General features: G+C 43.2%; 2 protein-coding genes across 4 annotated transcripts in view; one reads left to right on the top strand and one right to left on the bottom strand.

Annotated features, from left to right (window-relative positions):
• Positions 1 to 2,553: 2,553 nt before the first annotated feature.
• On the bottom strand, positions 2,554 to 4,104 carry LOC144200996 (alpha-(1,3)-fucosyltransferase 4-like). Its single transcript, XM_077723413.1, has one exon. The coding sequence runs from the start codon at positions 3,927 to 3,929 to the stop codon at positions 2,808 to 2,810; it is 1,122 nt and encodes a 373-aa protein (XP_077579539.1). The 5' UTR covers positions 3,930 to 4,104; the 3' UTR covers positions 2,554 to 2,807.
• A 7,205-nt stretch (positions 4,105 to 11,309) lies between these two features.
• The window catches only part of LOC144200119 (protein CASP-like), a 66,483-nt gene continuing 64,683 nt past the window's right edge, over positions 11,310 to 13,109 (top strand). For all 3 annotated transcript variants that reach the window (XM_077722048.1, XM_077722047.1, XM_077722046.1), the window contains exon 1: positions 11,310 to 11,453. In XM_077722048.1, coding sequence (XP_077578174.1) covers positions 11,391 to 11,453 — 63 coding nt within the window. In that variant the 5' untranslated portion in view covers positions 11,310 to 11,390. The remainder of the gene's footprint in view (positions 11,454 to 13,109) is intronic.

Here is a 13,109-nt window from a genome sequence, read left to right as displayed (position 1 = left end):
TAAAAAAAGCCAGTAGCCCACTCTTGACGCTATGTTTGAGGAGAACCAGATGCGGCATTTCAAAGACGCTCAATACACCAAATGTGCTGGTGCGAGTTTATCAGGTATGACTGGCTGTCTCTCTCCATTTGTTGGAGTTGCAACACCTTGCAGGCCTGAAAAGCCAAGAGTGGAGAATAAACCTATGCACCTGGATGTCAGGTTATACTATACAAAATGAAATTACAGCCAGAAAAACAAAATCACATTTTAACATACGAGTGACACCCAAATAACTAATAATCTTGGTAGAAAAAAAGATGATAAAAATGCCCCCAAAAAAGAGGTCCAACCAAATATTATAACCAAATGACAACAAACCCTGGACTCTCTTTGTTTTGCAACAAAATGCCCCACACTATTCACCTCTCCGCCTCATTGACCCAGAAATAGCCAGAGTCATTTTTCTCCACTCGCACATTCAGACCCAGCAGGTATGACCAGGTATGTAAAATATATATATATAAGTATATACATATATATAACTGCCTGCACAAAGCTCAATAGCTAAACCACAGTCCATTTCAATTCCCTCTACTCCTCCAGGATTAAATATTACGGCATGTCAGCTACCGACAACTTTCCAGGGCTGAGGTGAGGAGTTGCCTAGCAACAAGGTAAAAAAACGAGCTTTATCAATATGAGATTCAAAGAGTTGGGGGGGGGGGGATAGGGGGGGGGGTTAGATGAAGGTGTGCGGTGATGAATACTTAAAGCATTTCAGTAGATTTAAATCCATGCTTCCTTTCAGCCAAGAATGTTCGCCTCTCGCCACCCTTTTGACTAACTGTGTTGTTTGTGTTTCCCTCACGGGGCTGCAAAGCCACTCATCTCATTTGTACGGCAACAGCTGTTTCTCCTAAAAACATCCACCGACTGGGGAGGGAAATGCGCACCCGCTGGATGAAAGGAACTTTCAACCACATTGCCAGACGACATATTGACTTACGGTAGGTTTATGATGGGAATTAAAGTGTCTGATCACTGCAATTCCCTTTTCCTGCAATTTGGCGCAAAGTCACAATTCACCAAATATTGTCCCTGTGCATCCTTTTAAACATTTTTTTTTCTCGACACATCCAATAAATAGACATTTTCTCCAACATCCGCCATTCTTGATCAACATTTGAGGCCTTCAAATAACAATCCTAATCAGTCCAATAAGGGCAACACGGTGTTGAGTGGTTGGTGTGTCTGGCTCGCAGTAATGAGATTGTGGGTTCGAAAACCAGTAGGGTATTCCCATGTGTGGAGTTTGCATGTTCCCCCAGGGCTTATGTGGGTTTTATTTAGGTACTCCAGTTTTCCTTGACCCTTGTGAGGATAAAGCGCTTCAGAAAATGAATGAATTCCAATCAGGTCTTCACTTAGGGCCCTGATAAAAACCCTTCATAGAGCAACTCTAAATGTGGCCCACAGGAAAAAAAATGCATCATTTCAGACAGTGGCATCACGTTTTTGCCAACGCATATGAACAAACGCGACAAATAAAAGCCCGCCTCGTAGTAATCTGACGGCTGGCTTCCCATGGCTAGCTCTCGGACCTTCCGCTCCGTCTCCCTTACGGCTCCCGTGTGATTGCGATCATCCATCTTACTGTCAGGGGCGACAAAAAAAGAGCAAACGAGGGGAAATAGCACACTCGGGGTCCCTGGTGTCTGCCGAACATGCCGGCGCAGCGTCGCGAGCGGTGGAGGAAAACAAGAGGCCGCTTTTCCATCGGCTTTACGTCGGGAACCGGGCCTGGTGCGCATCTTTTCAAGTCTGCGCGTTATGCTGCATGATAAGTCAGCGGAGTGTGTGGTTAGGGGGCTTCGTTGGGGGGGGCGACATGTCTGATCTTGCAGCTGATCAAACGGCACCAGAGACTTGTTCCCTTGTGGCCGTGCAAGCCGGGCCTCACATCAACATGTCTCTGTTCAGTAGACAGGAAAAACAAAACGAGGTAGAAAGGGGGAGGGGGCTGATTGGTGGTCAGACAAAAGGCACAGATGAAAGGATAGCGAGGGAGGCCCGACGATTGGGTATGATTCTGCGCATAACTGCGCTGCTATGTTTTTTTTCCATTCACTGAGGCTTATCTGGGCAAATGAGCTCCACGGCAGGAAGTTGTCGTCAGATTCCAAGTGGCTGTTTATTTACACGGCGGCGCCTATTTCATCATTCGCTGCCATTGATGACCCATTTGTTTGACTTGATCTATACAAAGCTGAAGGTCCACTTCAAAAATATTTTTAGAAATTGTACATTATGTGGAAAGTGAGGCATGATTTTGTATAATACTTTGGTTTTTGATAGTATAATTTGTTGTTATTTGGAAATACCGGTGCCTCATTGTTCCTCCTTGTGCAGTGCATTGTGGGATGCTTCACAGTTGTGTTTTTGGTTGCACATTAACCATACAAAACCCTAACTTGCAATATACTTTTTTCTATTGTACTCCAGTTAATCCCAGCATAGTTTGTTGCTATTTAATAGTGCCAGTACTTCAAATCAATAGTTTTTCTCTGAAATGTATAATACTATACTTTTGCCTGTCCAAAGAAAAGTACTAAATGGATGGTAATTTTTTTTTATTCCCGGTCCGTTTTCTCTTTGATCGTAATAACAAATGATTGTTTTGTCATTGCAAAACCTGGATTATTGTTTATTTCACAAATGGAAAATTCAAGAACATTTTTTAAAGTACAAGATGCAATTTCTGTAAAAAAAAAATGGCATAGGAGATATAACCCCCTACAAAATTAAGATGTCAATGATCAATTGGCTCAAGAGTCAAACCACCGAGTCAAATTATGAACCAGGTGAGTTTGTCCCACAGTCTTCCTCAACACTTTACAGGCAGTGCAGTAGTGTTCGGACCAAAAGGTCGGTTTACGCAGTCCAAAGTGCGTCCTCCAGTGCAGGTGCCACATGAGCCGAATCGGCTCCCGTTGGAGCCGCAGAAGGTAGCGGGCCAGTTCTTTGACTGAAGGGAAATCATCCACATGGATGAAGGCCTTTGCAGGCAGGAAGCGCTCGTAGTTCTTCCGGCTCGGCCCCAGGACCACCGGCACGGCCCCGGCCGACACGGCGTTCCACAGCTTCTCCGTGATATAGTCCGTGTGTTGTGAGTTCTCCAGAGCTAAATAAAAGCAATAATTTGTTAAAAGTTCCACCACCTTTTGATGGCCTGCGGGAAGACTTTCACCAGCTTGGCCATATACATCCACCTGGATGTACTGAGTCAACTCGTAGTAGAAGGCCACGCGGGCCTGTGACTCTACCCAGTTACTCACGACCCATGCGACAAAACCAGAACGAGAAGCCTTAGAAGGTTTTGACAGCAGCTTCCCATCACCATTTTTGTTGACCAGGTAGCCATAGGGAAGGAAGATGTCCGAGTCAGTTCGGTAGCTCATAGTCAGATTAAAGAGCCCCTCCAGACGCCACAGTTCAGGCGTGTGTGAGGGAGACTCGTAATTAAGCCAAATCCACTTCTGCCCCGGGGGGCGGCCTGCTTCCGGCGGCAGGTTGCCCAGGGTGCTATTTCCCGAGATGACATCGCGGTGGTGCACCAGCACACCGTCCGCCTCTGGGTAGGCGCGCCGGTCGTCGGTCAGCACGCAGCCGTTGACGGCGTAGCGCTGCCGACAGTCCGGAAGTTGTTGCTTCCCGTCGAATGGATGAGTCCAAATCAAAAGCGTCACCTCGGAAGGGGTGGCTGCCGCCGCCGCCGCCGGCGCCGTCGACGACGACTTGGGCTCAATTTCGAAAGGCTCCGGGAAATAAAGGGCGGAAAGTCCCAAGAGGACGAGGAAAGAGACGGCCACAAGGCCCACTGTGAGGAAGGGAAACTCACATTTGGTCTTGTTTGAGCATGCGTGGGTCCGACCAGCCCGAAGTCCCATATGTGCCCTTCTCTCTCCCGAACACGAACACGCTTTGTGGCGCTTGTTATGGTGTCTTAAAGTGTTGAAAAACTTAATCCAGATCCCACGGCTCCAATTGGGTGCTGGATCCTCGACGTGGCAGGGTGCTTGAGTTCCTCCTGCTGCAAATCAAAGGGGCTTCTGTGACAACCTGCAGAGTATTTCGAAACCGGGTAAACACCTCCAATACTTTATGATCGCTGCTTTCAAATCTGATTTTATTGGTTTTCTTTGGACTTTGCATTCATCATTTTTGATATCCTTTTATTAGTGGTGCATATGTATATTTATTTATTTATGTGTGTACTTGTGTGTAATGTATGTTTATATGTGTATACGCATATATGTTTGTGTATGTATGTATAAATGTTTATATGTATGTTTGTGTGCATGTGTATATATTAAAAATAATGTTGCACAATACTCCCATCAATGCCAGCATAATTTGTTGCTTTAAGAAAATACCAATTCCTTATAAGTTTATTTCCTTGTGCCGTGCATTAGGGGATGCTCTGTCTATTATGTCATTCTGATCAAAATTGAGTTCAAATGGTTTTGTCTTTGAAAATGGACAATGAAGAAAAGATAACATCCCACAAGAAAAAAATAAATAAATAATAATAAATAATAAAACTTTAGATTTGTAGCATGTTAGAAGGTATGTTAGTAGCAGGGTTATGTTTTAATGCCCTGCAATTTGAAAAATTGATGAGCACTCAGTTCAGGAGTCAAATCACTTCTGGACCACATGACTTTGTTCCACCGCTTTCCTCAACACCTTGCAGGCAGTGCAGTAATGTTCGGACCACAATGATGGCTGGCGCAATCTAGAGCGCGTCCTCCATCGCAGGTGCCACCCACCTCAACCCCAGCGATCTCTGGATGGCAACAGAGCAATTCCCAAGTTCGAAAGGCTTCAGCAAGTGAAAGGTGAAAAATCCCAGGAGAGAGAGGAAAGAGACAGCCACCAAGCCTGCTGTAAGGAAGGGATACTCACATTCCGACTCAACCAACTCCCAACCACCTTGAACTCTCATATTGGCCCTTTCTTTATCCCTGAACACAAACACCTTGTGTAGCACTTTTTATGGTATCTCTAAGCCTTGAAAATCTGAATCCCACTCTCAAGGCACCTCTTGACACGCCCAAACGTTAGCATGGCTTCAATTCCTGGTGCATTTCTAGTTAATGTGCCATTTGGGATATCCTGACAAGCGAGCTGAGATAACCTGACGAGCAAGTAAAGCAAAGCCCAACAAACACTTCCAACTGTTTTTTTTTTTTTTTTTTTTTGCCCACTCAATTTCAAAGCTGCCATCGTGGTCCAAAATTTGACTTGGTTGTCTGACCCCTTCACCCTAACTTCTTCATTGGCAACATGACATTGCTCCTAACATGCCTTAAAATTATTAAGGTCATTTAATTAAATGCCCTATGATCATAGGCATCTGTTTTTCCTTTCCAATGCCAAAAACAATAGTTTCAAAATGTATCTAAAATATATGTAAAAACAAGAAATCAAGGCCCGCTAAAGTCGTAAACAGTTTTTTGCCCAAAACATTTAATACAAATGTATACATATTTAAATTCATATTCAAAATCTGTTAAAAACATTCCCATTCCTTTGCAATGGCAAAAAGAATGACCCCATCTCAACCTGTTTTGGAGCATTTTAAATGAATATCTTCAAGGTGTGTACATATTTTCAATAAAGTCACACATATTTTCTTATTTTTAAATATTGAGATTGATTTATATTTTAACTTTAGCTTGTTTTTTTTAAATGCTTGTCCATTTGGAAACACTACAGTGAGACTACCACTGGGTGTCCCTATACACAAAGCTGTGTTGGGAATCTTTGAGGAATTTTGTGCAATTTTTCAGTAAGTGACACAGTAGGAATAAATATCATATTGGTGAAGGGCATGCATATTTCATTTAGTCAATTAATAAATATTCAGTCCTTTGAATTAGCCATGTTTTGCCACTTCACTTTGAAATGTTGGATGTTTTATTCAGCATGGAAACAAATCAAAACAAAAAGCCTGTTTTTTTTTTTTTTTTTTTTTTTTTTTTGCAGTGACCAAAAAGGAAAAAGTAGTGCCGGAGTCTCGTCAAGGTTGTGCTGATGATGCAAAAAGAAAAAAGAAAAAGTCTAAAACATCTGCTTTTGCAAGGCCTCAACTCGCCGGAAAAACACGAAAAACCATGTTTGCCAGGAACCCCCGGATGGAAGCGTAAAACATGGAGTGAGGTGAATAGCTTATGTTACTCCACTGGGTGGGTCCTTCTCTTTCCTGTGACATCCATTCATTTTTCCTCACTAGGGTAAAAAAAGAGAGACAGAGAGAGAGAGAGAGAAAAAAAAATAACAGACAACTGTACGTGTCTGTGCATGTCTTTCTGTGTGTGAGATGGGCCCACCCCATAAGAGTTTTTGTATTCTTTTTGCATTATTTATCGGTCGGCCTCTTCTTTCAGGAGGAGCGTTCTATTTTCAGCTGATTCTTAATCCGATGCCCGACCTGGAGAGGTTTTATCTGGGGCTGCTGAGGGAAAAACAGCTGTGTGATCCTAGTGGTATTAACCATCATTTTAGCCACTGTCTGCCATTGACATTATTGAACAACCAATTGGTTGGTAAGGACTGATTGATTGCTGCCTTCCAGGAGGTTAGCGGATGTTAAATGCCAACAAAGGCACTGAAATGTGTGGCCTGTTTTAATGGATTGGACGTCCATGGTTGTCAATGGCAGGCAGTGAGTTAATAGATTCATAGATTATCTCTTGTTTATTCATTTTTTTTTGACACTTGATTAATTATATAGAAATATTTAATGGTATATATAGTAACAGGATTTTCGTGTATTAATAAAATAGTATATGTAATTGCATTTCATTATTTATTTGAAATGTGTCCATTGAATCAGATTTGTCAATATCAGTAGACATAAGTTGAGCTAGTTTATGCGTCAATATCGTCGGGGTAGCAGGAAATTGCTTTCTCATAATTTTTTAAATTCCCTTCCGAGCACTAATAACAGAGTAGTTTCATATCGTTTTTCTGATGAAGAGTTATTTTAAAAATACTATAGTATTTCATAATTTCTTGCCTCTATTGTGGCCCTTAGCCAAAGTAAGGTGAGCATGTATATGAGCAATATCCTGCACAATATTTTGCACATGATTATTGTTAGTTGGCCACCTGATTCACCTCACGTTCCTTTTTTTGTTGGTTTGGTTACCTACCTTTTGTTCTTTTTGGCAAAAGCTAAAAATGTGTGAATCATTAAGTGTGCAAACGGCGAGGGTTAATATACAGCGAGGCTGTACCATGCCGGCCGGCTTTTACTGGCGGTGTCAAAGTGACTTGTTGGACTCCGACAGTCCGGCAGTCTTTTACGACGGGACCCCCGGGTCATCACTCATCTTCCCTATTGATTTTCTCTTTTCACATTCTCGGGGGACAGGATGTCTCAATTGGTCCCGCTTGGTGTGGGAGTGTGAGCGAAAGAGGAGATGAAAACCGGGGAGTGAGGGGAAGCCGAAGGGGAGGGGGGGTGGAGACGGAGGCCCCGGCTGACCCGCGACCTTAATGTTGACCCTAGAGGTCACTCCAGAGGTCAGGGGTTGTGTGAAAGTGCCAGCGAGGCCCTTCACTGCACTGCCGGACGCTGATGATCCGATGCAGGCGTCCCGGCTTGTCTGGCGCGATCAGTGTCGCGCTCCGCCCGCGGGCCCCCGGGGGCCACGCATCCGTCTCGGAAGTGGAACACACCGGGCCACACGCTAAAAGCGCCTCGTGGGCAAGGGAAAAAAAGGCAACAGTTCGCAGTCAGCCGGCACACACAATGTCATTTTAACTTAAACTCACTCACTGTCGTGGATGCCGATAGATTTCCGATAGATTTGAGAAAAAAAATCAACTTCTAATAACTGTAATAATGTAAAATAATAAATGTAATAATGGGACCATTGCCCCCACCTACGTGTCGTGACAGTGCATTTTAACTAAGCAAAAATAAATACTATATATTGGGTAAACTAATCATTGGTAGCCAGTGAAGATGTCAAATGTGTGTTTTGAATAGGAACATTGAATAATTTTACAAAATAGTCAAACACTAAAGCACTAAAATGATCCTACTTGTTCTTTTCTTGTGGTTGAATAGATAACTTATTAAAAAAAAGTCTTGAAATCATTGATAGACATTGACGGTGATAGACATCCAATTGTGAATGATCACTGCCCTATGCTTCTAGATTTCCCATTTTAAATGGATTGGTTGTCGTACACCACCCTGAGTGAGTTAAAATTCTGAGAACACACTGAGTGAATGATGATCTTTTTCTCCTTTATAGTTCTTTGCTTTTAGGGCAAGGCCCTTTTTATGTATTTAGATGAAAATCAACCGCAACAAAATCTCACACACACACATGCACTTAGAAAACAGGGAATACTACACTATACAGATTAAGCTGGACCGGTATTTCAGGTTTGACTTAATGACAGGCTGCATCAAAAGTCACAAAGGTACGGGGAGTGACAACATCATTTCACACACAACAGTTTTCGACTTGATCTATGCTTGCCAGCAATGCATTAAATACAAGTATAACAAATTAATATATTGTATACTTAAACATTGACAATGTAGCTACAGGCTAATAAGAGCTATGTGACTTATGATCATTATTTTAGTTTCTATCTGAGTTCAACCTGCCTTCAAGATTTCTTGCATTAATTTAACTGATTTTAAGGCGTCCCCCTAAAACTTATCAACACCCCCCTGAATGTTGTTGGGAAAAAAAGCCCCCTTGACGTCAGTTTGACACAAAATTCTATGGAAATGCCTCTTAAAAGAACATATATTTTACCGTAAATCTGCTATTTTAGTTTAAGGCAGCCATGTTGGGGCAAAGATATGTCCAAAAAGACCTGAATATTAAGATAGAGTATTCCATAACTTTGATATTAGTTCCCACAAGAGACAACGCCTTATATGAATAATCATAGTATCATAGTATGCAAATTTCATTGGCTTTTGATCATGAAGAAAAAAAATGGTTAAAAAAAGAACAATCTAAGATAGTTGTATTTCATTGACTAAACACATCTGCAAAAACTACTCCGCCTACTACTGGGAAATACTTTTATTTAGGTTTTCCTTTACTATTATACACCGAAAAAATGACATTTGTTCTTTCACTTGATTAAAAAAGATTATTTTTGAGTGGATGGACATGATTAAACCCATTAATAATCCTATTGGTCCACATTCAACAGGGATTTTGACAATTTTAGTTTAAAGCAGCTATGTTGTGGTTAAAATCCATTCAAAATAGGCCTTCTCCATTTGCGTACAGTAAATAGCTACCCTGGTGTTGAGTCAAATTTAAGGAGGGCTGAAGCTTAATTACTATGTATTGAAATGATGTATAAAATAGGGCGGCGGTTATTTTCGTTTGGTTATCGGAGGAATGAACACCATTCATACGGAAGACGGCCTAAACGGCAACAAACCTCACAAGGTGTAATGAAAGAGGGGCATTATCTATGCCACATTCCTTATGTTATTTTTACCAAGTGCCATTGAAGCACAATCGCTGTTGGGAAAGCTAAATAAATCTTCAAGTGTATATATTTTTGTTGGAGATCGAACCGATAGCGAGACTGTGAGCGCTGTGTGGCTCCCCCCACCCCCCAAAAAGAAGTAATTTCACCCAGACTGCTGCCCTGACACGCCAGAAAAAAAAGGAAAACAATAGAAGCAGCCGATAGGTTGCGATGATAAAACAGATTGAGACCAGCATGCCGTTTTAGGACATAAAAATCGCATGTATTTTTGTGGTAAACGTAGGTAGTGATAGGGGAAAAAAGGCCTCTTTGGAAACGAGTCTGTGCATACATAGCACGTGATTAAGAATTCTTCCCCACGCGGTGAAGGCGCGGTCAGAGGGAGCGACACCTCGGGAGCAGATGGGGGTCAACTGTGGAGCTCAAGGTCACTTGGACAGCAAGCACTGAATAATGTCCACCAGGACACACCCTGGAGTCATGATTTCTGCTGTGTTATCCAATGAAAAATGACCACTGAGTTTGCAGATGGTAAAGGGGAGGGGGATTAATGTCTTTCAGACCGAATTTAGACTCCAATATTACAAAGTCGGCCTACATTTCATTCTTATGTATGTTTGAGACAATTGTTTACATTTCATGTTAAAATGTACTTATATAATGATTTAACAAATTGAGAATGATTAAAAAGAAAAATTTAGGAGGGATTTAAAGACAAATAAAAAATAATATGGTCCACTTCTAGGAAACACCAAATATTCTTTTTAATATTTTGTACATGTCATGTTAATAATAGCCCCAAAACTGGCATCCTAGCTTTTTTGGTGTTGTTTACTTAGCAGACACTACTGCTACAGTAAATTGTGGAGAACAAAGAGCCTGTTTATTAATATGAATTATCTTTTTATGTTTTTTGCGGGGTTTAAACTGGTTCCCTTCTAAACAATTCATTGGCTTTTAGTGGTCTATTTGGCTTTATTTTCTTGTGCTTGCCCCTTGTCATAATTTGACTACACACTACAAAACAACGCACACAGTACATAAGACAGAAAGCGATCTTAGTTTGGTCCACGAAAAAAATAGGAGGCTATTAAACCCTTGGAAGGTCATTTGTTCAATTCATTGTTTGCCCTTGATGGCGATGGGTGTCCAAATAACTTTGATTACAGGGGTAATTTAAAAAGATATTTTGGTGAGAGAGATCAATCTGTAATCATTGTTTTGTTGACAGTCTGAAGGCTACCTGGGGGAGGGGGGGGGGGGGGGGGTGTCGGCTGGGGTGCACGTGTCTGATGTTTACACTTCAAAAACCACGCCCCCCTTCTACCCCTAACTCCAGGTGGGTATTTATGATGGAATAAGGAAGGACAGATAATTTAGGATACTTGCCTTGGATTGGCTAAAATAGTACTGGGATTGACAAAATACCTGCCTCCCTTTGTTGGAAAACCACGTATTCATTTTTAATATTTCATACAATTATTCATATTTTACTCTATTACACATCTGAAAATTTCAACTGTGTTTTTTCACTTTATTAACACACCTTTTTTTCCAACTCTGGTGGATGTGATGGTGTTGTTTTTCCTCTGTAATGAGCAAAAAAATAGTCGCTTGCAGATCAGTCACGTTTATTATTCACCTTTGAAATCGGCGTATTGATAAAATGCTATTTAAGCAATTCCAATGGCGTTATTAAAGCGGCACCCCGACTGGGTGACTCCGTTCCACCGGCATCGGTAAATCCAGGCGAAAGATGGGGAGGATCCGGTCCGGGTGTTTGAGTCGTCCGCTCCCCTCCACTGAACTCCAACCCCCGCGCGCTCTATAAGCATCTCATTCCTGTCTCAATATGTCTCAAGATGGCGGCCAATGCAGGATCGATGTTTCAATATTGGAAGCGCTTTGACTTACAACAACTACAGGTCAGTGGCTGCTCTTTCTCGGCTCCCCTCGCTTCGCGGTTCCGCGCGGGGCTCCGGCTTCTTTCCCCGGTGGCTTGATGCTGTTTTTGTTCCGCCGCCGCCGCTGCGATCGCCCGTTTACGGAGGGGGAAAGAGCCCGGAGAGCTCCCCCTCGCATTGATGAAAGTGGCTCCTCTCGCTGATCAGAAATTGATCCTCTTTGTTCAATTCTACATCGATCGGACCAAATGCGACCGGGTACCGGCGGGGGCGACGCCACCGGGACGCGGTCAAATAACAAAGCCCCCACTCTCCAACAACCCCCCCGGGCTATTACCAGCGATCGACGTCGGCTCGTACGGAGAAGCTATTTCGCCTTGGCCACCTTTTTCGTCGCGTGTTGTTCAACTTTTAGTAGCCGTAGTTAGCCCGACGCTTTAGCCGCAAGCTGGCTACCTCGGATCGGCTGGAAGGAGGGGGGGCAGTCGGGGGTATCAACACCGCTCGTTAACCGGCGGCGATGTGAGGACATCCGACGTGGACGCCACACTTAAACTAAGCACATTTTGAGATATTTCCAAACGAAAGCGCAAGTTTACTTGACATGTTAGCGAGCTGATCGGCTAGCGGTTCGGAGGCAGTTTGACGCCGAGTGGCGGTTTGCTCGGCTGTTATTATAATGTTTTTAAAGCCATAATCAAAACGATCGCGTTGTTTCCCATAACTTAACCAGACAAATAGTTTAGCGTTATTTAAATAGACGTTTTTTTAGTCCACAGGATGAGGAACGTGACCTTGTTGAATTTTATTTTTATTATCTTTTGAGGGAGGGGGGTGGGCAACTCCTGAAACAGTAGTGCATGCCAGCGGAACCGTGGCCGGCCGTGTCCGGGGCCGAATATCGGGCCCCGTTTGTGCGTGTGAACGGCGGTCTGTGTGTATATTCCAGCCGGTTTGACCTATCACAAGACACGAAGACAATGGCACTGTTGTGTGTGTGTATTTGAGTGTGAGTCTGTTCCCCCTCCTCTTCATCCCCTCCTTGAGGCATTTAACGTGAACGTGCCCTTGCTGGACTTCAATTTGGCCACTATTAAAAGTCCATTGACGTGGCGTCATCAAAAAAACATTCAAATTGGATTGAAGTGAAACTTTTTGTCTGCCATTGACGGCGATATATGTCTTAGCCATATTGACTGAGCAATTATAATCACCGCCGCCGCCGACCTCTCCGGGTCAATACGACTTGGACGTCTGTCTACGTCAATGGCTGTTTTAAATACAAGGTGCGCACTGGGTTGGCGGCGAGTCAGCGCGTTAATTTGGGTCACGACAAGCGCAAACAAAAGAACATCGAACAAGTCTTCCCGGCCGGCTTTGTGTTGCACTTATGCCACATCATCAAGGCTCTACTTGTCGTATTTATTTGATCCTACCCCTGCCCCCTTGTTCATACATTATGTAAAAAAATGTGTCTCGCTATCTGGCTCCCTCCCCCTTCCTGTTCACCCTCCAATCTCTCACTGCCACCCTCCCCTCCTCCTCCCTTTCTATTTTTTTTCCTCCCCTCTCTCCTCACTGGCCCTTCACCCCACTCTCACCCATTTCTCCCTGTTTGAACTGCTGTGTGAATTTGTGCGGGATCAGTCCTGCCTCCCCCCCATCCCCCTTCCTCAC

The sequence above is a fragment of the Stigmatopora nigra genome, chromosome 8 (assembly GCF_051989575.1).
Source record: "Stigmatopora nigra isolate UIUO_SnigA chromosome 8, RoL_Snig_1.1, whole genome shotgun sequence".
Classification (NCBI taxonomy): domain Eukaryota; kingdom Metazoa; phylum Chordata; class Actinopteri; order Syngnathiformes; family Syngnathidae; genus Stigmatopora; species Stigmatopora nigra.
The sequence above is the reverse complement of the archived record's forward strand: the minus strand, read 5'-3'. Positions and strand labels throughout refer to the sequence as shown.